Source organism: Anarhichas minor, unplaced genomic scaffold, assembly GCF_050575085.1.
Source record: "Anarhichas minor isolate MPS153535 unplaced genomic scaffold, ASM5057508v1 ptg000007l, whole genome shotgun sequence".
NCBI classification, from domain to species: Eukaryota; Metazoa; Chordata; class Actinopteri; order Perciformes; family Anarhichadidae; genus Anarhichas; species Anarhichas minor.
This window is the reverse complement of record NW_027466453.1, coordinates 1,067,285-1,094,698: the sequence shown is the minus strand read 5'-3', so window position 1 is coordinate 1,094,698 and position 27,414 is coordinate 1,067,285. Positions and strand designations below refer to the sequence as shown.

At 41.1% G+C, this 27,414-nt stretch overlaps 1 protein-coding gene across 4 annotated transcripts in view; it reads right to left on the bottom strand.

Moving 5' to 3' along the window:
- rbfox1 (RNA binding fox-1 homolog 1) overlaps window positions 1-27,414 on the bottom strand; it is a 147,351-nt gene that overhangs the window by 55,120 nt on the left and 64,817 nt on the right. For 2 of the 4 annotated variants that reach the window (XM_076081952.1, XM_076081961.1), the window contains exons 2-5: window positions 15,409-15,702; window positions 2,980-3,123; window positions 2,554-2,607; window positions 287-379 (exon numbers count right to left, since the gene is read on the bottom strand). In XM_076081952.1, the coding sequence (XP_075938067.1) occupies window positions 287-379; window positions 2,554-2,607; window positions 2,980-3,123; window positions 15,409-15,702 (585 nt within the window). Of the gene's footprint in view, window positions 1-286; window positions 380-2,553; window positions 2,608-2,979; window positions 3,126-15,401; window positions 15,703-23,663; window positions 23,703-27,414 lie in introns of those variants that run through there. The other 2 variants (XM_076081968.1, XM_076081975.1) reach the window with 2 other exon arrangements.

Below are 27,414 nucleotides of genomic sequence, written 5' to 3'. Positions count from 1 at the left end.
AAAGTAAACAAGCAAAAAACAAAACAATCAAAGTCTTTCACATACAACAATTACTACTACTAATATGGGGACATTGATTTGTGTTTGGATTAATGACACTGCCCAAGGAAAGGGAAATGATGAGGCTTGGATGTCTTGACAGTTTAATGTCATGAGAAAGATGGAAAAGTGGGATGTGGAGAACACTGTCAAATGCTCACACACACACAAATACACAACCACACACATACACACATAATGAGGAAAGGAGGACAGGAAGAATGAAGAAGTATTTTAGAACATGCACCTCTATTTTACGGCCTTCTACCACGGTGCCGTGTAATTTCTCTCTGGCCCTGTCGGCGTCCACGCTATGCTCGAACGTTACGAACCCAAAACCCTGCATGCAGGACGGAAAGAGGCAAGAACAACGTGCACATTATTTTTTACACATCATACTCAACGTTACAGTGAACAATGGCTTGGGTCAGCAGGAGCAAAGTAGATAACACAATTCTCTGCTTGTACTTCAGTATCCTATGTTAACCAATATCCAATGATATTACTTTAAATTAGTCTGGAAAAGAGAGGAGAATGACCCTTCACAAAGCCCTGCCCCCTTCTTTACTGTTACTATGCCTGTCAAGCTTTCCTTTCTCGCATGGCACATGTTCAGTTGCAATGTAAAGGCTGTAAACACTCAAAAATGGACTACATGGTTGCACACACAGCTCTGTTTATACTGCACTAGGTGCTTGCTTAGGAAGATTTCAGACAGATGTAGACAAAATCAGGCTTCTTAGTCTTGGTCAGTGAACATTGATTTTGCTGGCCGATTTAACTTTGCGAGATGCTTCAAAACTCTGTCTTTGGCTGCCTCTTTTTGAAATGGGAACCCTGCTAATTGGTCTTCAATATGCACCAGAGGGCATGATAAAAGACCCAGACCAAAGCTGCATGTTCCAGGCAAAACATCAAGTTTTGCTCGGGTTCTTGGGGATTACATAATCGGCAGCAGGACAGAGCTCCTAAAGTTAGCCTGTACTCTGATATAGCAGAATCCAGAACCATCTCCCATGCAGTGGATGCTCCAGTACTGAATGGGGGTTTTGCCCTGTAACCTCATAAAATATTGTAGGTATTTAATGATGTGTACCTTGGCAGACTGCAGGTAGTAAGCTAGTTAGCCATACATGCTAATGTTAGTGGCTTATGTTAGAACAGATAAACACCCCATACTGTATATTCTATTCCTTATGTTTTTGCTCTTTAGTTTTCTGGTTGTAGAAGGTGAATAAAAGAAACCACTCTATACGTATGGCTCTACTAGAGCCCCATGTCCACTGCTAATTCAGAAATACAAAGCTTGACAGGCGTGTCGCCCCTTGTTACGGTTGCTAAGCAATCGCTGTTTGGGGGAAGGGTTTGGTGAATGGTCATTTTAATTCATAGAGAACATCAATTAACTAAAGTGAATTAAAGCTTTTCATGTGAACAATGGAAACATTTCAATAATGCTTGAAAGACATTTTATTCACAACTGTTATTTATTGTTATTGAAGCCTCCCGCTCTTTTCTCCCATTCATTACGGACACTGCCCCAGTGAACTCAGGTCTCCAGGGTTAATAGCATGTCTTGATAATAAATGTCTGCTTTTATAGCAGGGGTTCATGACAATTGCCTACATTGAAGTTAGACATAAATCATCTACTGCAAAAGTCCCATATTGCAAGGTGGTAACACAAATCCATTCCTCTTAAGTCGTAAAAGATTAGATTATAAATCTACCAAAAGAACAAAGGAAAGATTAACAAATACAGTAATATCCAAAAGCAAAGCACATCAGACAAAACTAAGAATACAAAAACAGCAAATAATCTCATTTAAAAAAATCTCAAAGGAATTTAAGGAATTCAAAAGGAACTCCATCTTTGACAGATGGTCTGGCTCAGCATAAAAGAAGGATGTTGTTTTAAGAAGCGTATTTTAATACACCAGTACTCATCAGACACAACTCTCTGGCTCGGACACAGTTCATAATCTGCATTTAGCCATGTAGCCGTGTTCTAGCTTTGCCCAGTAGATCTTTACGACATGACTTGTTTAAACGTTGCTATCCTGGTTACCATACATGGCCGAGAACATCAAAATACTTAAAAATGTTAACATTTTTGGAAATGTTATTGTGTTTTTTAACCATTTAGAATTCAGCCTATTCATCAAAAGTATGTTTCAGAGGTGTGAAGGCCTGCAGAAGGACAAGGCCGGTTGGTTATCTCTGATGCTGGCGTTCTAGATGAAGTCTGGTGTATAATATAACTTTGGTGTTACTGAAAATTTAAATTGCAGTGATGATAATGTCTGTACAGCTACGTTGAAATGAAATCAGCCTAGCTGAGCTGGTGATGTAGAGCAACCATCCATCGAACACAAAGAAGCCGTTCCTTTAAGTTAAACTTGTGTGCTGATTGATTCTTCTCGACCAGAAACAATTACTACTAAAGTAAAATATCAATTAGTTAAATGAATTCAATTCAAAGATACGCTTCGAAAAAAACAGAAACACCACATACCTTAGAACCGCGCTCGTTGAAGATGATTTCCACATCTAAGATTTTACCAAATTGCTGTAAAAACAAACAAAAGAGGAAACGATCAGTAATTGATTTTTCTTATTATTATCAATTTAACAGAAAGTTAAAACCCAAACATTTTAACTTTTTGTTGATCCAAATATCTTGTCAAACATCATCCTGGAGCATCTCAAATTTCAGAAATCACAATCAACATCAGAATCAGAACCGTTTAATGTCATGTACGTTACACATACAAGGGATTTAACTTTGTGAATGGTGCATTACAATAAACAATGAACACTGCAATAATCAAGACATCATTTCAAAATAGAAACATATTACAATTTGCAATAAAATATGGTAGACAAACAAAGAGATAACAGTGCTTTAAAACATGTCATGTACATCAGATATTGTACTTACGCCAAACATTTGCCTGAGGTCTGGGTCTCTAAACCTGAAGGGGATGTTGGACACATGAAGTCTCTTGGGTTGGGTCTTGCTGTCTGTGCTTTCCGGTACCGTCTGTGTTGGTGACTGACTGTCCGTCTGGGCGGCATCATCTGTCTGTTGGAAGACAGAACAAAGGACACTGAAACAAATGAAAGATGTACAATGGCCCTCCCAGCAACTATGAATACAGTTTTACAAAACCTGCAATTACAAATATACTCGGAACTTCAGTTATGTATGTATGATTGACCTCCAATGTCATTCATTTGTCTTTTAACTTCATGTCAGTGGGATTGTGACCAATTTTGTAGATGGATGTCTACTGCCTGTGACCACCTTTTCATAGAAATGTTCAGAATTCATTGAACCATACTTACATATGTAACTCCTATTCAAAGAGATTTGAGTGCATTCTATGAATATGTGAAGAGATTTTCAAGATAAAAAATGTCTGTTTAGTTTCTCTTTAATATCAGATTAGTTCTCACATTATTAACTCATGTTAATGGAAGAATGCAGTATCAGACCTCAGGTCAGTTATAAATGTGCATGAGACAAAAAGAAGTTTGAACTGGAAAAAGTGAAATATGCAAACACAGACATAATAGATGGTCATGCCACACGTAAAGAGTAGCAGCAGCAGCCAGTGTTTGTCTTTTACCTCTCAGTTTGAGTGAGATCAATGGCTGCTCCACACAGGAGAGGACTTCACAGCTTCCTTTTACACTGCAAGAGTGTGTTTGTTACAAAAGCTTTTGGTGTGTCTCTTAGCTGGCTTAGAACCAATCTATTTCAAGTCTCGTTCAGAAATGAATAACCCCCACATAAAGACAAGGGAGGATAACATATTGGATACAATGCAATTTAATACAAAACATCCAAAACTGGCCTCATAAATAACATTTGTACTGAAACAACACCCGTCTGGTTCTAGTAGTTGTGTTCCCATGGATCTTAGGTTGACTAATAACATGTAACGTATTAAAATCATCGTCCTACATGAAAGACAATGGTTTCCATTTTCCATTCTACTCTTTCTTTTGCTCACCAACAGTTCCAGGCTTCAAGTCAGCTAAAAATACAGCCTCTGTGTATGTGTGTGTAATTGTGTGGGTGTGTGAGCTTGAAAAGAAGCAACATAAGGCCAGCAGACTGCATGTCTTCCATGCAATGCCTAGGTATATACTGGCACATATGGAAAGAGAGTGTACACACACACACACAGCAGCAATTGCCATCTGTGCAGAGCTCCTTGTTGGTGGCGTCATCCGCCTACACTCGCAGTGAAGAAATACAACAAACAAACAAGCAGTGATACAAAGCATCTCATCCCATCGCTTCTGGCATCAGAAACTGATATGTGAGACGAGGCCAGGCTGAAGAGAGCGTGGTTTCAGACATATGGGAGATATAAAACAGAGACAATTCCTTACATCGGGTTTCAGAGGAGAGACTATGAAATGTAAACTGGAGTAAAAATGTCTGACTGTTAAAAAAAAACATGTATTTTATCTCAGGAATCTGTTGATAAGAGAAGAAGAAAACGAAAAGGAAAAACAACATTGAGTCAAACGCCTGGCTGGAGCTGCAATGTTCTTTAAATGCTTCACAAGTACAATATTTTAGCATATTGGACAGATTTTATGTCAAACATTGATATTTTTCAGAATTCTTAGAGGCCTACTGTACCTGTACAGTAAATAAATGGCAATGCCCTAAGGGTGGTGCCAGAGTTATGGTTGTAGAATACAGGTGCTGGTCATATAATTAGAATATCATCAAAAAGTTGATTTATTTCACAAAGTGAAACTTGTCTATTATATTCATTCATTACACACGGACTGATATATTTCAAATGTTTATTTCTTTTAATTTTGATGATTATAACTGACAACTAAGGAAAATCCCAAATTCAGTATCTCAGAAAATTAGAATATTACTTAAGACCAATACAAAGAAAGGATTTTTAGAAATCTTGGCCAACTGAAAAGTATGAACATGAAAAGTATGGGCATGTACAGCACTCAATACTTAGTTGGGGCTCCTTTTGCCTGAATTACTGCAGCAATGCGGCATGGCATGGAGTCGATCAGTCTGTGGCACTGCTCAGGTGTTATGAGAGCCCAGGTTGCTCCGATAGTGGCCTTCAGCTCTTCTGCATTGTTGGGTCTGGCATTTCGCATCATCCTCTTCACAATACCCCATAGATTTTCTATGGGGTTAAGGTCAGGCGAGTTTGCTGGCCAATTAAGAACAGGGATACCATGGTCCTTAAACCAGGTACTGGTTGCTTTGGCACTGTGGGCAGGTGCCAAGTCCTGTTGGAAAATGAAATCTGCATCTCCATAAAGTTGGTCAGCAGCAGGAAGCATGAAGTGCTCTAAAACTTCCTGGTATACGGCTGCGTTGACCTTGGACCTCAGAAAACACAGTGGACCAACACCAGCAGATGACATGGCACCCCAAACCATCACTGACTGTGGAAACTTTACACTGGACCTCAAGCAACGTGGATTGTGTGTCTCTCCTCTCTTCCTCCAGACTCTGGGACCCTGATTTCCAAAGGAAATGCAAAATTTACTTTCATCAGAGAACATAACTTTGGACCACTCAGCAGCAGTCCAGTCCTTTTTGTCTTTAGCCCAGGCGAGACGCTTCTGACGCTGTCTGTTGTTCAAGAGTGGCTTGACACAAGGAATGCGACAGCTGAAACCCATGTCTTGCATACATCTGTGCGTAGTGGTTCTTGAAGCACTGACTCCAGCTGCAGTCCACTCTTTCTGAATCTCCCCCACATTTTTGAATCGGTTTTGTTTCACAATCCTCTCCAGGGTGCGGTTATCCCTATTGCTTGTACACTTTTTTCTACCACATCTTTTCCTTCCCTTCGCCTCTATTAATGTGCTTGGACACAGAGCTCTGTGAACAGCCAGCCTCTTTTGCAATGACCTTTTGTGTCTTGCCCTCCTTGTGCAAGTTTTCAATGGTCGTCTTTTGGACAACTGTCAAGTCAGCAGTCTTCCCCATGATTGTGTAGCCTACAGAACTAGACTGAGAGACCATTTAAAGGCCTTTGCAGGTGTTTTGAGTTAATTAGCTGATTAGAGTGTGGCACCAGGTGTCTTCAATAATGAACCTTTTCACAATATTCTAATTTTCTGAGATACTGAATTTGGGATTTTCCTTAGTTGTCAGTTATAATCATCAAAATTAAAAGAAATAAACATTTGAAATATATCAGTCTGTGTGTAATGAATGAATATAATAGACAATAAATAAATCAACTTTTTGATGATATTCTAATTATATGACCAGCACCTGTAATTAGGGCCCGAACAACCGCCAACGTCGGGCCGCGAAGGCCCTATTGAAACTGTAAGGGGTATTATTCTTTTTATTCCGATTCTTATTTTTAAGCTTTGGCTGCACATTTGGAGTATTTGCCATACTCCAAAACTCACCAAATTTTGAAGACTTGTCAGGCCTGGTGAAAATAGACGTATGAAAAAGGATGCATCTTTCTGCGTAAAAAAATGGCTCTCTAGCGCCCCCTACAAATCGGACCGGCGCCGCCCCTCGGCCAGTATGTCCGATTGACTTGAAATTCGACTCCGCTAGATCTAAAAAAAAGCCTCAGACCCCTAAGCTCCGCCTACTTAGATTTTCCGCCATATTGAATTTAGTGTAAAACACATTTTTACGAACTCCTCCTACATGCTGGGTCCGATTACTACCCAATTTGTTGTGCATCATTATTGGATATAGATCATTAAAAGTTATCAAAAGCTTTTTGATATCTCTTAGCGTTTACAAGATATGGACCAATAAACGTATTAGGGGCGTGGCTTAATATCAATACACATAACTTCTCAACCGTTTGTCCTAAAATTACAAGATGTGCAGTATATGTGCACATCGCATGCTGTAACATACCGAGAGATTTGTTTTGCATTCAACCACTAGGGGGCGCTACAGCAAACCCGCGAATTTGTGCTTTTTGTCACTTTTTGCAGATTTCAGCCTCCAACGAACTCCTCCTAGAGAATTTATGGGATCAACTTCTACTTTGGTCAGGATGCTCTTAAGACCTTTGTGATTAAAAGTTATCAAAATCGAGAGTTTTCATCGAAGAACCTTGACGTGGCGTGGCGGCCATTTTGCCTCATTGTTTTTGAAAAAATAAGTTGTTATAACTCCAAGGTACATTATCCAATCCGCACAAAACTTCTTAGGCATGATGCTACTTCACGCGTAAACCTACATCAATTGAAAAAAATTCAATAACTCATAGCGCCGCCTACTGGCTAAAGGAAATGTCATATTTCATACTTTTCTTTATTCCTCCTAGCCAGGTGACCTGATGACTCTCAAATTTAGTAAGAATAGCCTTAAGACATTGATGATGCATCATCATGAATATTGTGCGTTTTCGTTGAACGCTGTTGCCGTGGTGATGCATCGTTCGCCATGAAAAAGGAAGCTGATGCTTTAATGGGTTGGGATGCTCAAAAACTCATGGAACTTTGTACATGTGTCATAGGTCATAGGCAGACATAGTGTGTATGGGTTTTGGGCTTGGCCGTTTTAAATTGCCTCTATAGCGCCCCCTACAATATTTCAAAAGAGCAGCCCCAGCGCTACGTTTCAGCTACATGTATGGAACGTGGTAGGCACATGTATCCTATGGAGACTTAAATATAAGTCTCTTGAGACCATGCTCTAAACCCTACCGGAAGTCAGCCAGTTTCATTTATGTGTCATTTTTCAATAGATTTTGGCCTATTTCTAGTCGCTATACTTTAACGAACTCCTCCTATGGACTTCATCAGATCCACTTTAAATTTTGTCAGTACCATGTCAACGCCGTTGTGATTAAAAGTTATCAAAAGCTTTACGTTTGACGGAATCGTTTAGCAGTAGCGCGCGGCTACTTTACGTGATTCCCCATGAAAAAAGCTGATGTAACTCAGCTGGACATGTTCCAAATAGTCTCAAACTTCACATGCTTGATAACACTCATGGCCTGAGGATGTCTACAAGCTAATTTTCCCTAATACTCACAGCGCCACCTGCCGGCGAAAGGAAATCTGGATTTTGTGATAAACACCTCCGATTTACATGACTTTTACACAATGTGGTTTACACTTGACACAGAGCAACATGATGCATGTTTACACGCGTTCTGTAGCGCCAGGCAGCGGATACAGGAAGCATCGGACTATTTGCAAAGCATCATTTCCAGCATCAGGAGGTCCACGCGGGATTAAAACATTCTCGGCCGCGCAGGCCGGAGTCCCGCCGGCACCCCCGACGCGCTGCAGATTGCGAGGGCCCGTTCATCGCTGCTCGCAGCTTTAATTGGAATTAAAATAGTTTATCCTAGTAGGAGCTTGAATGGTGTTGAAAAAAATCATCATATAACTTAGGATTGAACTGAACACATTTGGATTCACAAGTAAACCGTTTATTTAACTTGTTATGTGAAACACATTCTGTTTCACAAAAACATTCTTAGGAAGTGATTAGGGCGCGCCACACAAATTGTAATAAATCTCTCCAATTCGTACCAAAACATTTCCCGTACATGAATCGTGTGTTCTGCCAAAAGGTTACCTTGACCCAAACGAAGTCATGAGAACATGACATAATGAAGAGACCAGATGTGCTTTGTTTTTGGTTCAACGGACTGGTTTGATTGGTGGAAAGTGACTTAAGGGGGGTGAATTTTGACTATAAAAGTGATCTGTGAAAAGTAATACATTGGATTTGTTTCGATTTGCTAAACTCGTATGTTGACGTGTGCATATTAAAACACTTCCCGCTGGGTTGCAACTTCAGTTCATTGTCTCTTCTCGTCATTTTGCCACAACAATGTTTTCAGAAAATGCCATGGTAAACTGCTTATTCAATAGTGAAGTATCATGTGTCTCACACGCTGGCAGCTCTGAGAGGTCGTAATGAGGGTGATGTTTACCACGATAGTTTCACATTATCCTGCTGGTAATTAGTACTAAACAAAAGACACAGCTGTGGCTGATGGGAATGTCGATAGTTTAACAGTTATTTGTTAATAATGTATTTTGTCACAAGTATTGGAAAGTGGAAATGTTGACCTCTGAGAGGTGATCATTAGTATTCATCTTCTGGGGAACGTGAATGTCCAAACAAATGTGCCAATCCATTCAGGAGTGTGAACATTATGAGGACTTATCTTTAGGTGACAATGAATACCTCAGTACTAGTGGGACTAAACATGTGTATTCTTAGGGTGCCGTCAGAGTTGAAGTCATACAACTCAGATGGTTTCATCTCCTATGAAGTTGGAAGGTTTACAGCAAATTCATTGGAAATCTGCATATTATTAAATCATGATATATCTTGTGTCAAAAGTTGATATTTTGGTCCAAAATCCAAAACAAAAAAATAACTTCCACTAGCTCGCAGTCCGCAACCCAGTCAGCTAGCCTCCAAACGGTTGGGTCCCAGTCGGTTAGCCTCCCACCTGCAAGCCTCCAGCCTACTGGTCCTCACTTGGCTAGTCTCCAGCCAGCTAGCCACCAGCCAGAGAGGGCCTCGTAGTTCCCAGCCAGCTAGCCACCAGCCAGGGAGGGCCTCGTAGTTCCCAGTCAGCTAGCCACAAGCTGATAAGCCTCCTGTCCATCCCAAGAAGGAGGCATAGGAAAAGGACACATCAATCCCCCAAGCTGCTCAGCGATATCTTGTCTCCACTGCCCAGCAACATGGCAGATGTCGCTCCAGTTCCTGCATCGGGGGCCACAGAACATTCCTGTTCCTGTTCCTGCTGGACTCCAGCAACCTCCCATTTCTGTTCCTGCTGGGGTGCACCGACATCCTGTTGCTGAGTCCAGTCCAGATATCCAGTCTTCAGAGATCCAGTTTTGCCTTTTAGTTTTCCTCCGGAGAGGTTTCGTCTTCAATGGCGGCATCCAGAAGGGTCCTGCTCTTCAGTCCTGCTTCCTGCCTCCGTTGCCGTCCTCCAGATGTGCTCCGCCTACCTGGTCGTCCTCCTGCCCGTCCTCCGGAATGGTTTTGTCCGTTTGTTTGCTGTTTGATTCCCCTTTAGTCCCCTGCCTCTTGAGGCCTGTGTTTGTTTGACTTCCTGTCTTTCCCTCCTTTTTCTGTGTATCCCCTGTGTGGGATTAGTCTCGCCAGCCTTGCTCTGTTGCCTTTGTTTCTTCCACCAATCATCTTTAGCCTGCCCTCATGTCCGACCATGCTATTTTAGGCATGTTTCTGTATTCGGTTGTGTTTTCTCTATTTGCAGTGTTCTTTCAACATGCCACGCATGTGTTTGTTTGCAATGCATTGAGCTCTCAGGGACAGGGCACCATAGTTTTGCCTAGTAAGAACTATTTTGATGTTTGAAAAGTATACTCTGTCAAAAAAAGAACATTGGTCAGACTGTTTCTGCATCACTGCATAAGCAGCATTCTACTGTTGTAGTTGCTCGGGGTGGAGCTATTGTAGTTTTAACTGCTCTATTTACAGTTCAGTAGTTTAGCCCAGTGATTCCAAACCTATGACTCCGGCCCCTCCAAAGAGTGGCAAAGTAAATCTAAGGGGTCACAAGATGATGAAGGGAAGAGGAAAGAAAAAATGACAAATTTAAGCTTCACAAATCAATATTGATTTCTTTGTCTCTCTGTGAAATATTTCTAATTATTATTTGTCTCCCACTTTGGGGAAACTATTAACATCACACAAGACAAGGCTCACAACTGGACACTACTTTATTTAAGAGGTCACCAGCCAAACATTATCGAGCCTTTGGTTTCATCTAAATGTAATGCAGGTCTGGAGATTTTTCATAGGAAACATTGCAAATAGATATGTTCATCATTTCAGCCTTATGCTCTTTAGCCTTTTCTCCTTTGTGGCATAAAGATAGATATTATTTGCACAGTCATAATGTGTTCCCTCGGCAGGCTTTTTCTTTCTGAACTTTCAAAATTAAATCAAAGAATGAATAATTATCTGAGTCAAATATGAAACTCCTGCTTATAGTAAGCTACTTACAAAAACATAAACTTTACAGCGAGTCAGTATATGTGATGAGACAAAAAAGTTGATTACTTGTGTCTGGCGTGAGGAACACGTACATCAGATTGTGATATGACAGCAGAGACATAACTCAGCTTTATGATATGCTATCACAAAAACACCTCTGTCTTACTCAGGTAAAACCAACAAGCTGCCAGCACACAGATCGTTTGACAGAATTTACTGAACTATACTGAGCTAATAAAAAATAGTTAGATTAATAAATATTTAATTAATTCTGTATTTTCAGTTACAGGTATCAATCTGGCATTCAAGATATAATGATATAATTGATTGTAGTGTTTTGTTGAATCTAAATTCATAGGCATCCTTATTTACATGCTGAAAGACAATGTTCAGGGAGTTAAAACCCTGTCTTGATTTAATGCTGTGGTAGAAATACTATGTTAGCTGATACAGTTTACAGGTAGTACTCAGTCACTGACAATAGGTTGCTAAATTGGAAAATCACTTTTCCATCTGTCCTTTTCATCTTCCAAAATGTTCCTAATCTGCCTTATCAGAAATGCAGGTTTCTGTCTGTGTACTGGGTGCTGAGAGTCTTGTGTGACGATTTATTTTCCACAACCCTGCATGTTGGCAGTCTCATCAGTTCTCCCTCTTAGTTATCTGTCTGCTGCCTTCCCTCCCCCATCACCATCAAACCTTCCACTCACTGCTTTATTGTCCTCTTCCTCATCATTTCAGCAACATCTACTGTGTGTGTCTCTCTGTCTTTCTCTCAGTCCTTCATGTGTCAGCTGTTTGCCCCTATGGTGAATATAATCAATAAATGACCATGGAAGAACAGCTAAGAACAGCTATTACATTTGATGATTTAACAACGTACTTATTTGACCTGGGACACGAGAAATAGACGTTGCAATTTCACAAGCGTAAGCCTCAGAGGGATGACCCTTTAGGGTATGTTCTCTAGTCGAACTATACAGCTCAACAAAAACATAATTGAAGTATAATACTGTAACTACAGTATTTTGTTTCCATTAAATCTATCTGTAAATGTAATCTATATGATTATTAAAGTTCATCTGGTAACAATGTTGTCTTGGGTAATTTTGGGTAACCATGAAAGTTACTGTGAGTAACTTATAACTGGTTCTGAAACAGTCTCAATGTAAGGCTTATGCCTCTATATTACCCACATAAGAAAACAAGACTATCAGAGAGAAGTTTAGCTATTTCTATAATTATTTTTAATGCGTGTCATCAGTGCCACCGGGTCAGGCTCTTTGCCAAATGAAATTACTAATGACCTTCTAATTGCATCAGACAAAGTACTTGTCTCTGTTAGACCTTAGTGCTGCATTTGACACTATTGATCATTACATCCTATTACAGAGATTACAACATTTAATTGGCAAAAAAGGGACTGCAAGATGGTTTGTATCTTATCTATCAGATTTATCATTTTTGTGTATGTAAACGATGAAACCTCCAAGCACCAATGTTAGTCATGGAGTTCCACAAGGTTCTCTGCTTGGTCCAATTCTATTTACCTTTTATATGCTTCCTTTAGGCAATATAATCAGAAAACACTCCATAAACCTTCATTGTTATGCAGATGATACTCAATTATATCTATTGATGAAGCCAGAAGAAACCAACCAGCTCACTAAACCTCAAGCATGTCTTAAGGACATAACAACCTGGATGACCTGCAACTTCCTGATGTGAAACTCAGAAAGTAGTCTTAAGACTCTCAAGTTGATTCAGAGTGCTGCAGCACGTGTACTAACAAAAACTAAGAAAATAGATCATATTACTCTCTGCACTGGCCGGTAACATCCATAATATAATTTAAAATCCTTCTCCTCACATACAAAGCCCTAAATGGTCAGACAGCATCATATCTCAAAGAGCTCATAGTACAATATTACCCCACTAGAGCACTGCACTCCCATAATGCAATAACAGTGACGGGGCAGACATCCTCTCCACATTTAAGAGTAGGCTCAATTCTTTTCTTTTTTTAAACTCTTACAGTTAGGGTTGGCTCAGGTTTAGGGCTGGCTCAGGTTTATAGTTAGGGATGACTCAGGTTTATAGTTAGGGATGACTCAGGTTTATAGTTAGGGCTGGCTCAGGTTTATAGTTAGGGCTGGCTCAGGTTTATAGTTAGGGTTGGCTCAGGTTTATAGTTAGGGCTGGCTCAGGTTTATAGTTAGGTCTGGTTCAGGTTTATAGTTAGAACTGGCTCAGGTTTATAGTTAGGACTGGCTCAGGTTTATAGTTAGGGCTGGCTCAGGTTTATAGTTAGGGTTGGCTCAGGTTTATAGTTAGGGCTGGCTCAGGTTTATAGTTAGGTCTGGTTCAGGTTTATAGTTAGAACTGGCTCAGGTTTATAGTTAGGGCCGGCTCAGGTTTATAGTTAGAACTGGCTCAGGTTTATAGTTAGGACTGGCTCAGGTGGTCATTTTGGAACCAGCTTTTCCATTGTAATCTTATATACTATATAACTATATATTTCACTTGTTTTATCACTAATAGTGTTCAATCTATCCAAATACAGCAGTTTGGCTTCATTTTGAGAGCCTGAATCCTATCTGAGCCTGTTTCTTTCTGTCATCCATGGAGCTGTCTCGTCTGACTACAGTTTCTCTGTGTCTATGGAGACCTAACTCAGCAGCCCATTGGTCGATTTCAGTCAATGAACCCTCTTTCGACGTGTCAGAGCCTGTAGAATTGAGCTGGGACAACGTGGTATTGATTGACAGAATCGTTAGCCAGTCAGACTCAAAACCACGCGATACGCCGAAAGTCAAATCACTTCCCCCAGCTCCCCTAAATTAGATTGTCCCCCTTTCTTCAAGGAAACAATTCAATGACAAACAGGATATACGTCGAACACATATTTGAATGGAAATAACCGGAAATTTATCCGTTCTCTTCACGAAATCAGCTCACGGTGAGAAGCATTTATGATTATTATTGATAAAGCGGTTTGTGGTTCTGGTGCTTGTTTACTCATAGCTCTGTAATGGTTTCACGGGGAGACATTTTAAAGATATCTCTGGAATCTGTGTCGAATTCTCTTGCTTTCTGACGTATTGGTTGTCCGTGTTAGCTTTTAGCTTTGTGCTGGTAGCTTTGTCCGGAGTGCGTAGCTCGCGGACTCTTGGCGAAAAATACATGATATTGTGGTAAATCTTCTAGTTGATTATATTAGTTGTGTAGAATTGTGTTTGGAGTGTGTAAAAATGGCTTACATGATATTGTTGTCAGACTTTTTCTTTAACTGTGTATACAACATTGTATTCGTTCCTGAAAAGTGCATTCTATGACACTCTCTTCGCTAAACTTTCTCGCTGGAACCCCAAATGGTCCTCGCTCGGTACCAAAAGGATTTATGAGTTACAAACGGGCTACGTGACCATGGTGCAATCCGCATCATGCCCTGCCTCCAGCAGTCTTATCAGGCCTCCCGTTACCAAAAACAAACTAGTATTTTCAGTCCGTTAGAATGAGTCTGACGGGGACACTATCCTGTTGTGTGCCACATGTGTGCATATGAGAACAGTCTTTTAACAATGTTTGCTTGCCTTTCAAAACACACCACTACTAAGAAGGGCAAAATCCTTACATAAACCTGCGCCTATCTGCAGGATATGAAAATAAGTTGCTGCAGACACCTATAGTAGTAGTAGTAGTAGTAGTAGTAGTAGTAGTAGAAGTAATAGTTTCATATTAAATGTTGGAACTCATGAAGGAAATATGTTATAGTTATACACAGACATAGTGGTTTTAATGCTGGAAAAAAATGCAACACTAGTTATGTATAGTATAATAGTATACTGTTAAGTGGATTTGTTTTAAATAGTAACCTTACCATGAGGACAGGACTTCTGAGATATTAGGTGACGTTACTGCATCCAGTGACTACCACTACTACCAGCCCTCCCCTTCCTTTTTTGCCCGCCTTGTGGATGTCTTCTATAGGATGACCTGTGATGGGGTCCGGGCAGGATTGGAGGGAAGGGTTGGTAAAGAGCACTGAAGTATGGAAATGGTTTTGTTAACCTACTGTATGTTTGTATGGGAGCTGCCTTTTGCTTTCTATCTTATTTGAAAGATAGTGTACAATTATCTTATTTCATTTTGAAATAATCTCGGTATGCAAAACTACAAAAGCTACAAACTGCTCCTACTCTACAATGTTTCTTGTATGTTATATATTTCTCTGTTGCATGTTACAAGATATATATAGCTCAGGTTGTTTAAAATTAATAATAATGAAAAACATGGTACAGTACAGAAACAATAAACTATGTAATCCAGCTTTTGCCAATTTAAACACCAGCTTCTCCCATGATGCCTTACTGTGGCTGTGCCGGTGACCGTCTGACTGTCGGACTCTGACCCGATCTGCTCACTGTGGCTCTGTGAGGACTGGTACATGTTGAGTGGATGCTCACTGACGGAGGCCTGGACACCGGTGTAGTCCTGTGGTGCTGCTGGGTGCTGGTGGGGATGTGGGTGTGGGTGTGGATGTGGATGAGGGTGTGAAGCTGTGAACTCAGCTGGAATGCTGTTCTGGGAAGGGGGGGCAAACTGGGCTGATGGGTAAGCCTGGGCCATGGATGGGTCTGGGGGTGCTGGTGTGTCCTGGTTACCCTGCAATGGACAAAGAGATTCACTTTTTAATTTGGAGGACCATTTTAACATTCCATCATAATAGATTTTGTTCACTTCCTACACTCTGGAATGCTTTTTAAAAAATCTATTATTGTATTGTTTTTGGCCATGCTAGTGGCAGGGCTGTTGGGCAATGTCGGTCAGTCGGTCGGCCACTTTGGTCCGGACGGAAATATCACGTTTGGACAGATGACCATATTTCCAGACATTTGTGATAGAGGATGAATCACAGGGATCTTGGTGATCCCCTGATTTTTCATAGCCAGTTGGCATTTTTCATTCAGGGTGAATGTCTCAACAACTATTGGATGGATTGCCCTTAGAGACAAACTCGTGAGCAGGTTCTTCCTCCAGGAGCCTAGTGAGTGAGGTGAGGTCATCAGGGAGATTCAGTCCAGCTACTGGCTGAAGGCTATCTAAGGCCATGTCCACACTACTCCGTTTCCATTTTAAAACGCATATTTTTTGCTACGTTTACACTGAGCGTCCACACTACGGCGCATTATGGACGTTTGGAAACGATGACGTAGAAACCCGTGTTCGCTACTTGATTGGTTCTTAGCAGTCACGACGTGTCCTTCCCTGATTCGTCACGCCCCTATCACGTGACCCTTTCCCGGAAAATCACATTACATTACATTACAGTCATTTAGCAGATGCTTTTACCGCTCGTCACCAGAAGGGTTACTGGAGTTTGCTGTCATTTAGTTATGTGAGGTAATGCTATATCTTCCATACATTCATATAACAAAGATGATGTGCAACCAGATGTTTTAGGCACATCCCACTATAGCTGGATACATCAAACATACATACGTATATTTACAAAACAAAAAAATGAACGCTTTAGAATATTACTTCATTGTAACTCAAAACAGTCTTGTTGTATTCAGTGTCATCTATCCATGCTCATTTACAGTCCCATTTCAATCAAAGCCCCTTACTTCTGAGTGTAATAAGACTCAACAACTCATCTGATAAGACCAACGAATCACCGCCTGCACACACACAAGTCTACTCCACGTAGAGAAAACGTACGAGAGCTGCCCTGTCTGATAAGAGCCAGTTTATGCATCATTGAGAGAGCGGGGTTATCCACACGCACACACACACACACACATGTGAACACTGTCTGTACTTGGCATACAGAGGAAAACACTCAAGTTGTCCCAGATCATTAACATGACTAGCTGCGAATGTACAATAAATACTCTTTGTTGAACAATCTCTTGGCCAGACTCCATTTCAGGTATTATATATTTGTATATATGTATTTAAAAGTAAAATAGCCAAAAAATATAATAGTAATACATATTTTAATTTGGTCTATAGGAATTGTTGGCATAACTTTTCTGGATTTGGACGACGCACCACATATGGATGTGGTCTGGCTCACATTTGAACCTGCTCTAAGCCAGCTAGAAAAACATCCAACCAGCAAGTTGAAAGATCATCTTACTTAATGTCTTATTGTTCTCTTAAATCGTTCATCCAAAAGCTGAAGACAAGCTCTTCCTCTGCAAAGGAAAAAGGAACAGCCCCATCAAGAGACTCATGAGGGACCTGAGACGATGCTAGGTAGGATGGATTCATCTGTCTTTGTGAGCCATGTGACACATGTCTTTCATGTTTTAGCTGTCCCATATCTGCTGGCAAACATGTTGAATACCTAAGCCCGATCTCATTATCCAGATACAAATCCAATAACTATAACTAGGTGAAAATGCTGTCCTGGAAGCTGGCTGGGTGGCATTGTGGTCTGATCTCCAACAGGTGTAACTTACTCTGTATAGTTTTGCCACTTTTCATTCATAAAGACAAGTTGAAAGGTCATCTTACTCTGCCTCTCTGGTTCTTACGCTGAGGAGCCCATACACAGCATAACTTCCCTTCACATGGGACACGTGTGAATGTGCAGAACTGTGATTAGATGTCATCGACCAGATACACATTGCAAGTTTCTTTCTAGTGACTTGGTGTGTCAGGGACTCAGGAGAAATCCGCACATCAATGATTTTCCTCTCCACAGGATGTAGTGTGGAGTTTATCTTTTTAGATACAAAGTCCCTGAACTAAAAGAAAAACCCGTTCTCACTCCCAACTTGTCAAATGTCGACGCTTGGTCAGTGACCCGCGGCATCTGATACAACACAGCCAGGCACTGAATGAGTGTCTGAATGAGCCGCACCGGGCTTTCTACGAACCTTAATGTAAACCCATCCACATCATTATCGGATGCTCAGAGCAGCTAACATGGTAACATGGTACGCTTAGGGCGGGTGGAGGATGAAGTTAAACACAAGACTTTCACCCAGGAGACCACTGTTTGTGTCCCATGTGAAGTCACTTGACTTATTTTACCTTAGATTTGGTACATAACTTTTGTTCATAACTTTTTTTTTTTAACCCAAACCACTATCTAGCTCTTAATGTAACCACACCATTTTGTTGGGTAAGACAAAGCTAAAAACTAGAGACTCCATGCATGTAAACAGTGGAAACTGACCCTGATATATCTACAGCTGAGCTAGAGGGGAACCTAGAGTGTCTTCAGTTGAAGCAGAGGATTACTGACCATGCATCGGTATTTGACGAGTTGGGAGTGAGCATGTGTTGAAAGGAAGGAATTTACCAACATACAGTAGGGAAAATGAAGCCAGTAGATGTCCCGTAGTCCAGTAACCCCATACAGGATTTGTAGTAAGAGGATGTAAAATACCTCAGCAATGACTGTTTAGCTCAAAACAAAAAGACAAAAGTCTCAGTGAGATTCAAGGGTTTTAGAAATGTGGCTTCAGCTGGCTGTAGATGTGATTCACAGAAAAATAGTGAAAACATTGATGGAAAGAAAATCAACGTGCCCCAAAAACACTTAGTGTGTGGTTTGTGTATGTGAGAGAGGTTACTCCTGTGGGATATTTATAACCCAGCCATTATAGAGAGGGAGAGAGAGAGAGGGAGAGAGAGAGAGAGAGAGAGAGAGAGAGAGAGAGAGAGAGAGGGAGAGAGAGAGAGAGAGAGAGAGAGGGGAGAGAGAGAGAGGTGCAGCCATATGTAGGAAAAAGTAAGAGGGAGAGAGTGAGAGTAAAAGGGATGCAGACAGTGAGTCTTGGCTAAATGCTCTGCTGTGTAATGAGAACCACATTTAGAACGCTGAAATATGCTTTACGTGGCAGAGCACTGCACATACACACGCACACGCACGCACGCACAGGCAACTGGAGGAATACAATTAAAATGCAGAATAAACCCACAGAGAGGAAAGGAATTTCTCTTCTTCAGAGTAAAAATCGTCACTTGGTATTCTTCCCTGTGTGTTACTCTACTCCAAAACTGTCTCACTGTTTCTCATAAGACAATTTGTGCCTTGTGTTTTACATTTTATTGATCATGTTTCTTACTTCTGAAATCATTTAATGATGACTTGACTTCTGGAAGATACTGTACTGTAGTCTTTTGTGGCACTGCATTTGTACAGTCAGCATTATGTGAAAGTCAGTGTAACACTTTACCAGATGCCAGAAAGAAAGAAGCAGTTAGATGATCAGACGTTCTAAACTGAAACATCCTAACAATCCCTCACAGTAAAAGCCATTACTTTTTCTTGCTTTTAATTTGTACATCAATTTTTTTTTCATGAGTACTTTCTGTCAGAATGAAAATATCATGCGGTGAAAAGCAACATATTATTTATACAAGCTTGATCTAAGCTTTCACATTGCTTTCACAGTGCGTCAACCAATCTCGCTGTTGACATATTTAAAACGTGCACTATGATGTATAACGACACGGAGGCTCCTTAGTCCGAACCTAGATGACAAACTTTATTAGTCCCTTTAGCCTTGACAAAGGCAGCACAGACCAGATCCACTCCTTCAGTTCTTACCTTTCACAATAAAAGCAGACATATTCTCTATAACTGTTTACCAGAAGGAAGTTAAATTCACTCAGAGCATTTTACTAAAAGGAAACTCAATAAAACAGCTTACTTAGGCTAAAGAACAATTTCGCTCAGACAGACAGTCAGACACTGCTCTGGGTCAATAGGATCCAGTAGTTGTCAAATTTGCATTGCTGCAGTATTTCACATTTAAAATGTTTGTTTTCAACCAGTGTGATCATCTGGTCGCTCGTGTCTCTCCCTCTGACCTATTGCAGGTGATGTTTCTGTCCTCTCACATCTACAATGTGAAACTCTAGTTGATATGAACTCTGTTGTTCTCTCGGGCTAAGATTGAAAAATTGGCTTAAAGCTTGCCAACCGCTGACTCTGCCTCCTGGCATTGCAGACACCTTTTGATTTTTTTCATGCTCTTCTTGTTGATATAGAGAGCTGCAGGGATGACGTATTGTTGGCCTCACACTGGTTCCCTCCACAAAAAGCTAACGGGATTCTTCCATTTGGATTATTGCACAAAATATTCTCTGTGGCAAATACACTTTTATGATACTTAAACGTTTTGTTCAGCAAGATAATCTTCACTAGTGAACACCTTTTTCTGTGATTTTAAAGTGTGAATGCAATCTGCAGATGTAAAAAGCTAATGTTATAAGGCTATAAACGAACTACACCATGCTCAGTCATGAGTGTCCCTTTTGTAGTCTCATTTAGACCCTTGTTAGCAACCAACTCTTTTAAGACGCCTAAAAGTCCCAAATTCACTAATTTACTGACCTATATTATATCGTAAAACAAAATGTTAAAATCTCTTTAGCTTGTGTTAAACACAGACCTTTTTTCAGGTAGCTAACAAAAAAACATTCAACACATTGACTTCCAGACGAGGGATCAGGAAGTGCAAAAATGTTGACTCATTTATGGGTTTTAGGACTTTTACTGCATACTCTATAATGTGCAGTATACATTGGACCAGTCTACCTGGCCTAATGTATCCCACAATGCAAAGTGCTAGAAGGGCAAAGTTAATGGTCACGACAACAGTGACCGAAGCATTTTTTTTTAAACTATTTTTGTGTGCTATTTTATTTTTAAATTCATTTTTGAGAATTTCTGTGGCTCACAGAGCGGCTACAGCAGCCGGCAGTGGTGAGGAAAGAGCAGCGTCTGAAGGCGGAAAGAGACAACATGACCCTTGTTAACATTAGTTTAAAACTTACTAGAGCTAATACACAGTAATATGTGGAGGGATAACACTCCACTGTTGTGTTGCTGTAACTAAAAAAGTAGTTTGACCTGGCCTAATGCAAAATAAATGGATTCACCAGTGTCATACTGCATACCACTGATATGTACTGTATACTACATAAATACTACATACTGCCACCGTAAGTAGCATGTCTTAGAGGTCATTCTCAGGTCCTTTTAGGCATTGTTTCTCTCAATATATTATAAGACAAATCAAGTCGGTGTCGTCATCCTGGCCTTCATTTATTGCTGGTGGCCTGTCAAAGTCTGCTTCCCCGACTAATTGTGATTCCCATAGAACTTAAGGTTAAGCTGTGATCAGAAGTCACAGAAATGAACGATTGGTATAAGGGCTCGTTGGGTTCAGGTCAAGGTAAGGGGAAGAGCAAATCAATAGAGAAACACTTCATCATAACCAACTGTACTGCTGTTTAGCAAGGGTACTGTCTAAGGGACACACAGAGAGCATCTCTCACTGAAAGAAGTGTAGCATTAGAAGATACCCACCATTCTGAAGCCTTATGTAGCCCTGGTGTAATAAGTTAGGTTTTGAAGAAAACAGCTTAAAACAATATTAACGGCAAACCGTGGGTTATACCAGAGTAAAAAAGAAAAACCCTGATAGTGTTTTCAGTTTGAGCAATGTGCTTTGATTGGTTAATCGAGGTATCATTCAGCCCTACTTGTGGTAATTGGTCGTAGGTAAAGCAGAGGGCGGGGTTAAGAGAAAAGAACGGGGAAGAAGCGGGAAGAGCAAAAAAGCGCGATGGAAGGAGGAGAGAGAAGAGAGGGGTATAGATGAAGAACGGGAGAAATGAGAGTTTAGATAGTTTTGTTTTAAGCTGTTTAGCTGTTGAGACAGTACGGTACCTCGTTTGTTAATCTCAGTAGAGTTTCCGGAGAGTTTGTAAAAGTTTTGCTGTGTAAAGTACAAGTTGCTGAGTCACTGGACCGGAGGACGCGATTGCGGACCGAGACAGATCTGAGAAGGATGGAGAGAGTTATGAACAAAGTAGTCCAAAAGGGAGGCTTGCAACCATCCCAAGCAGATAGAGCACGTCTGGACCAACTCATTAAAGCAGCCACCAGATCCGACATGATGCTCCTATACCTCAGGCTTAGGGAGCGGAGAGAGCGACCACCTACGTTTTTGCAGTTGTTAAATGAGATCCGCACTGAAGAGTACGAAGACTCTCGCCACAAGGTGAATCCAACAAAATCAGTGCACGTGAAGACTGTTACGATACCAGCAGGGGTGGAAATAAGAGATCTCAGAGCTGAGATACAAGAACTGAAATCACAAGTCGGTGAACTTACCGCATGTCAACATTACAGTCCTTTTCACCACCTGCACTACAACCTGCAGTCACTGAGGCGGACTCTTCAGGGGAAGATAAATACATTCAAGCATTAGAGAATGATGTTAGACAACTGCGGAGACAGGTCTCAGTTATGTCAGTCAGACCTACCAGAGTATCAGAAGCACAGCAACATCAAGATTCTCCGACTAACCACAGATGGGAAAGAGCCTCACCTCAAAGAGACTCGGGTGACTTTTTCTGCTGCCGTTGTGGTGAGGACGGGCATGTTGCTACTAAATGTAGTGCTCCAGAAAACTACCAAAAAGTGATACAGAAACTAATCCATGCTCAGCGACAACTGAGAGTAAGTCAGAGAGAAAGAAATGCTTCTACAACTGCAGGTAACACCCATAACGTCAATGTGAGGAGAAGTGCTGTAAATGTCCAGGCTAACCATCTACCAGAAGCACTCGTAGGGTCACCCTCCACCGCCTGTGTCAAAGTAAATGGCAAACCCTGCGCTGCTCTCCCTGAGAGTGGATCACAATCTGTTCCGCTAGCTTCTGTAAATCAATACAATCTCCCATTCAGAATAAATGAAGATATTTCTGGAGTTTACTTTCTATATTTTATGACAAAGCAGTATCAGTAGAGGCAGTTGCTGGACAGTGGGTGAAGGCAGGGCTCCAGACTATCACAGGGCTAGATAGTGAAAGCCAATCACACTCATCCACACCTACGGGCAATTTAGAGTCATCAATGAACCTAAGCTGCATGTCTTTGGATTGTGGGAGGAAGCTGGAGAACCCAAAGAGAACTAAAGCTGACACGGGGAGAACATTCAACCAGAATATGTTTCATTTAGTACATGTTCCCTAACAAATAAAATAAAATAGTAATATTGATCTACATCCTTCCTTCATATTGACTTAGTCTCTTATCCACTAACTGCTCAACAAACAACCTTTTCAGATCGCAGAGTTTCAAGGTTTCTTTTAAAAACAAAGCTGCAGCTTCTCTCCCACATCTCTCTCTCTCCCTCTCTCCATCTCTCCCTCTCCTCTCCCTCTCGCTCTCTCTCTATCTCGCTGCCTCTCCTCTCCCTCTCTCTCCTCTCTCTCTCTCCCTTCTCTCTCTCTCTCTCTCTCTCTCTCTCGAATACGTACATTTGTCGACTCTCACTAGGTAGAATTAAATACTTACGGGTACACATAAAGTAACTAGACATACACCAACACACCACACAGATGAGCCCTGCAAACCCACATGCACCGCATACTGTAGAGACACACACACACACACACACTCTCATTAGCACAAAGACAACACACAAAAGAAACATGCAGCATGCTTCCTTCTGCAGTCACAGCACAAACAGTGCGTAGTGAGCGAGCGGGTGTGGAGATCGACAATCAGCAGAGAGACAGAGAGAGAGCGAAAGAGAGAGAGAGAGAGAGAGCGATGGAGGAAAAACAGTGTATTCTCAGTAGTACCTGCTCTACCATCTTGCCTTTGCCTTCCTCCGTGCACATCCAGCTGCGCTGTAAAGTCCAGCCTGCTAGTGACTGCCTACAGCTAGCATCAATTATGGATGGCTGTGTGTGTGTGTGTGTGTGTGTGTGTGTGTGTGTGTGTGTGTGTGTGTGTGTGTGTGTGTGTGTGTGTGTGTGTGTGTGTGTGTAGTGGGGGAATGAGCAGAAGGAGGAGGAGGAGGAGGCGCCACTGTGAATGAAAGTAGCATTCCCCAAAACTGTTTTCACCACGCTCTGGTTGTTCCTCTCTCACAATCCTTCCCCCGCCTTCATTTATTCTATTTGTCACCCTGTTTGCTCAATTTAGTTATATGCACTATGCAACTATATGATAAAAAGGTAGAGACATGTTAATGCTGCAGCATATAATGATATTCTATACTACAGCAATCGGTCCACTTTCCTGTTTCCATCCAACCCCTCTGAGATGAACTGGCTGTGAGCCCAGCCGTTCCCACAGTGACGTTTAAGGGAAGCATGTTTAAGTTTCAGTAATTTTTTTACATTTGACATTTTGATTATTTTTAACAAACACAAGACTTTCAGCCAGTAGAGCTTTTTAGGGTTTGTGTGCTGGTTGAGTTATTTTAAGGTTACATAACTTAACTTACGTAAAAAAAGAATTTCAGCCAAACCACAATCTTTGACTAAACCTGACTAAGTACGTTTGTGGCCTAAACATAACCAAGTGATTTTGTTGTGTTTTTTCTTTGTTTCAACAAAACAACACAACATTAATCACATGACCAAGACTGTGACCGTGATCCGGGAGAAAATACATTCCCTAGAAAACATCAAAGGAAATGCACTTTAGAGTCCAGTCAGTCGAACTAACAACGAGCCCAACCCAGGAGAAGGTAATGTTTCATCGGCTTTATTGGTACCCTAGAGGTAATATATGAAACTAGATGACATAATGAATCTACCCACCATGCCATGTCGGGGGCTCAATAACGCTGCAAAGTTAGGTTACATTTTGGCAAGGGAAAAATTGCCATGCCAGTTTTTCCCTTGGGGTGCCTTGACCTCTCACCTCAAGAAAGGTGAAAGACATACCACTTTATGATAAATACAAAACTGGGTCTATGTGGGACTCTTACAGTTAAAAGTATACTTTTTTCCAGGTCAAAAGAAAAGTATTGATATTTCAGAGATACAGTCCCAGACTGCTTAGATAGATGCAGTCTGGAACAAATGATGTTAATATTGGAGGGTGTATGTACACCTTTCCAGCATATGTCTTGAGTTTTTGGTCATTCAGATTAAAGGCTTTCCAGATGATGCTATCATGTGGTGTACCTGTATTTGGGGGTTCTACCAACACCCAATTTTGGGCCAAATCTTCCACCTACTGTTTGTTTGCTCCTGTGGGTGTATTGGCATTTAAATAAACAAGACTTTAAACTTGATATAAATTGTTCCAATATATCACAGACAACACAACCCTTAAATTTCAAAAATAATATTCATAATACACAATAAAAGCACTTGTGCTGATTAGAGACATCGTCTGTGTTAGTTTTAAAAGACTGGACCCCAGCCTTTGCAGTGCCGTGGTGACGTGCTGATACAAACTGGGGAGGCAGGTGTCAGCATTAACTTTAATGCTAAAATGTTATATTCAAAGTCTGAGTGATGTTGAACTTGGGAAATAAAAGGAACTAAATGCGTGTTCCCTCGGTCAAGCTAACTGACCGAGAGCTCTACTCCCACCACTTCAGCTTGTGGTTGGTGTACAAATGCATCGTCACTGCATGAACAGCTCTACATGACTGCCTGAATCACCTTGGGTTTGGCTGTTCATATTCAGAGGAACAGATGGAGCAAAGAGTTGCTACATAGAAGTTATTGCCTGCATCAACCTTAATATCGAACAAGCTTCACTCGTTCCACAAATCAAGGTGACCGCAAAGGACCTAGCGGATGTTGGACATATTAACACTGTTCCATATGTGCAGAAGTCTGAGGGCCTCAAGGTGTCAATGTGTGTGCTGACATGCATCATGGTTTTCATGGAAAACATGTTACAAAGACAAACTTTTAGGTGCAGTCAATGGTTTCGATGGACTTTGTTTGGATAAAAAAAAGTCATTCTAGGTAAGGGTCCTTCCAAAGTGCACTTATCCAAATTATATCATCGTAAAATAGCATGTTCAGAAGCAAAGATATGCACTTTGTTGTGTGACGCTGGGACATGAAGGCCCCAAATTTCACCTCCTGAATTGACCTCAATCCACTCAGCATATAATGCTATACTTTTAATATGTTATATTCATGGGCCTAGGCATCACTTAAAACCTTCAATAATGACTTTATTTCTCTTGCCCCCTCCCCATCAGTTCCCACCAGCAATAAAGGTGTCCGTATGCTTTAAAGAGCTTGTGGTATCAGCAAACAAGTCTGATGTATAGTTTGTTTCAAGCATAATGTGAGAAATTCATACAATTCATGAAAAATGATGCCCTCCACCTGTCTTATGTAATGTCCCTCTCTTTGTGAAATAATACACCTGTCTCAGCCTCTCTGTGGCTAGTAGCTGTCAAAGAAAGAGCTATCAGTCAACTATGAATCACAGAGCAGAGAAGGAAATGACACACACACACACACACACACACACACACAGCCTCCCAACTGACCGCCCAGGCATACAGAGAGACAGGAAGTGTGTGAGGAAGGAGAGGCTGGCGGGATGTGGACAGGCGAGTTCTGGCCAGGTGTGTGTGAGTGTGTGTGTGTGTGTGTGTGTATATGTGTGTGTGTGTGTGTGTGTGTGTGTGTGTGTGTGCACGTGTCCTGGTCACAGATGGTTTGTGATGTGAGCCAGGGTGGGACCATAGCAACACCAGCCAGGATGAGCACACACACACATCCACACACACACACACACACACACCACTGGGCCGGCTGGTCTAGTCCTCAGTCAAGACTGGAGGCCAGACATTCATTCGCTTGTTCCTTCATTCATTCATTGAGACAGAATTCCTTCTCAGTCATAAGTCAGCCAGGCTCCCACTAGCAGTCTTAACATGCTTTGATTTGTGATTGTTGTGTACTAATACCCACTATGGAAACTAGTCTTAAGGTCCAATCAGATATTTGCATTTCAAGTACCATGGTATATTTGTGGAATCACAGCAGAGGAGCGACTTAGCCACAGTCGCCCCACAGTCCTTAGACACTGACAGCGTTTACCAGCTTGCTCAGGTCAAAAAGTAGATGCCAAGTGGGGAGCACGAAATAGAGAAGAACAGCAGGCAGAGGGACAGTAGCAAACTGAGCAAAAACATCTAGCAGAAGAAAAGAGAGCATCAGCAGAAACTGATAGAGAACGATTAGTATTCATTTGTTGCATTGGTTTGAATTGCATTGCGAGGACAACTTCATGAACTGTATTGTCGTTTCAGTCAGTGAAAATCTTTGATTTGACCAAACGTATTAGTGTGTAAGTTAAAAACATAGCGCTGAATTGTTGTTTGTACCCAAATATATTTTACCTTGGTTCAGTAAAGTGTCTAAAAACCCTTATTTTGGTTCTGCCTGAGCAAAGAGAGTTCTATGTTTAATTTACCAGATCTGGAATAAATCATTTCAAAATGTTATATTTAGGGGTGTTGCCAACTCAGAATGTACATAGTCGAATCTGATCGGTCAAGTGTGTTTTTTGTTTGCTCACTGATCCAAATACACATTTGTGATATTCGCTTCCATTTTT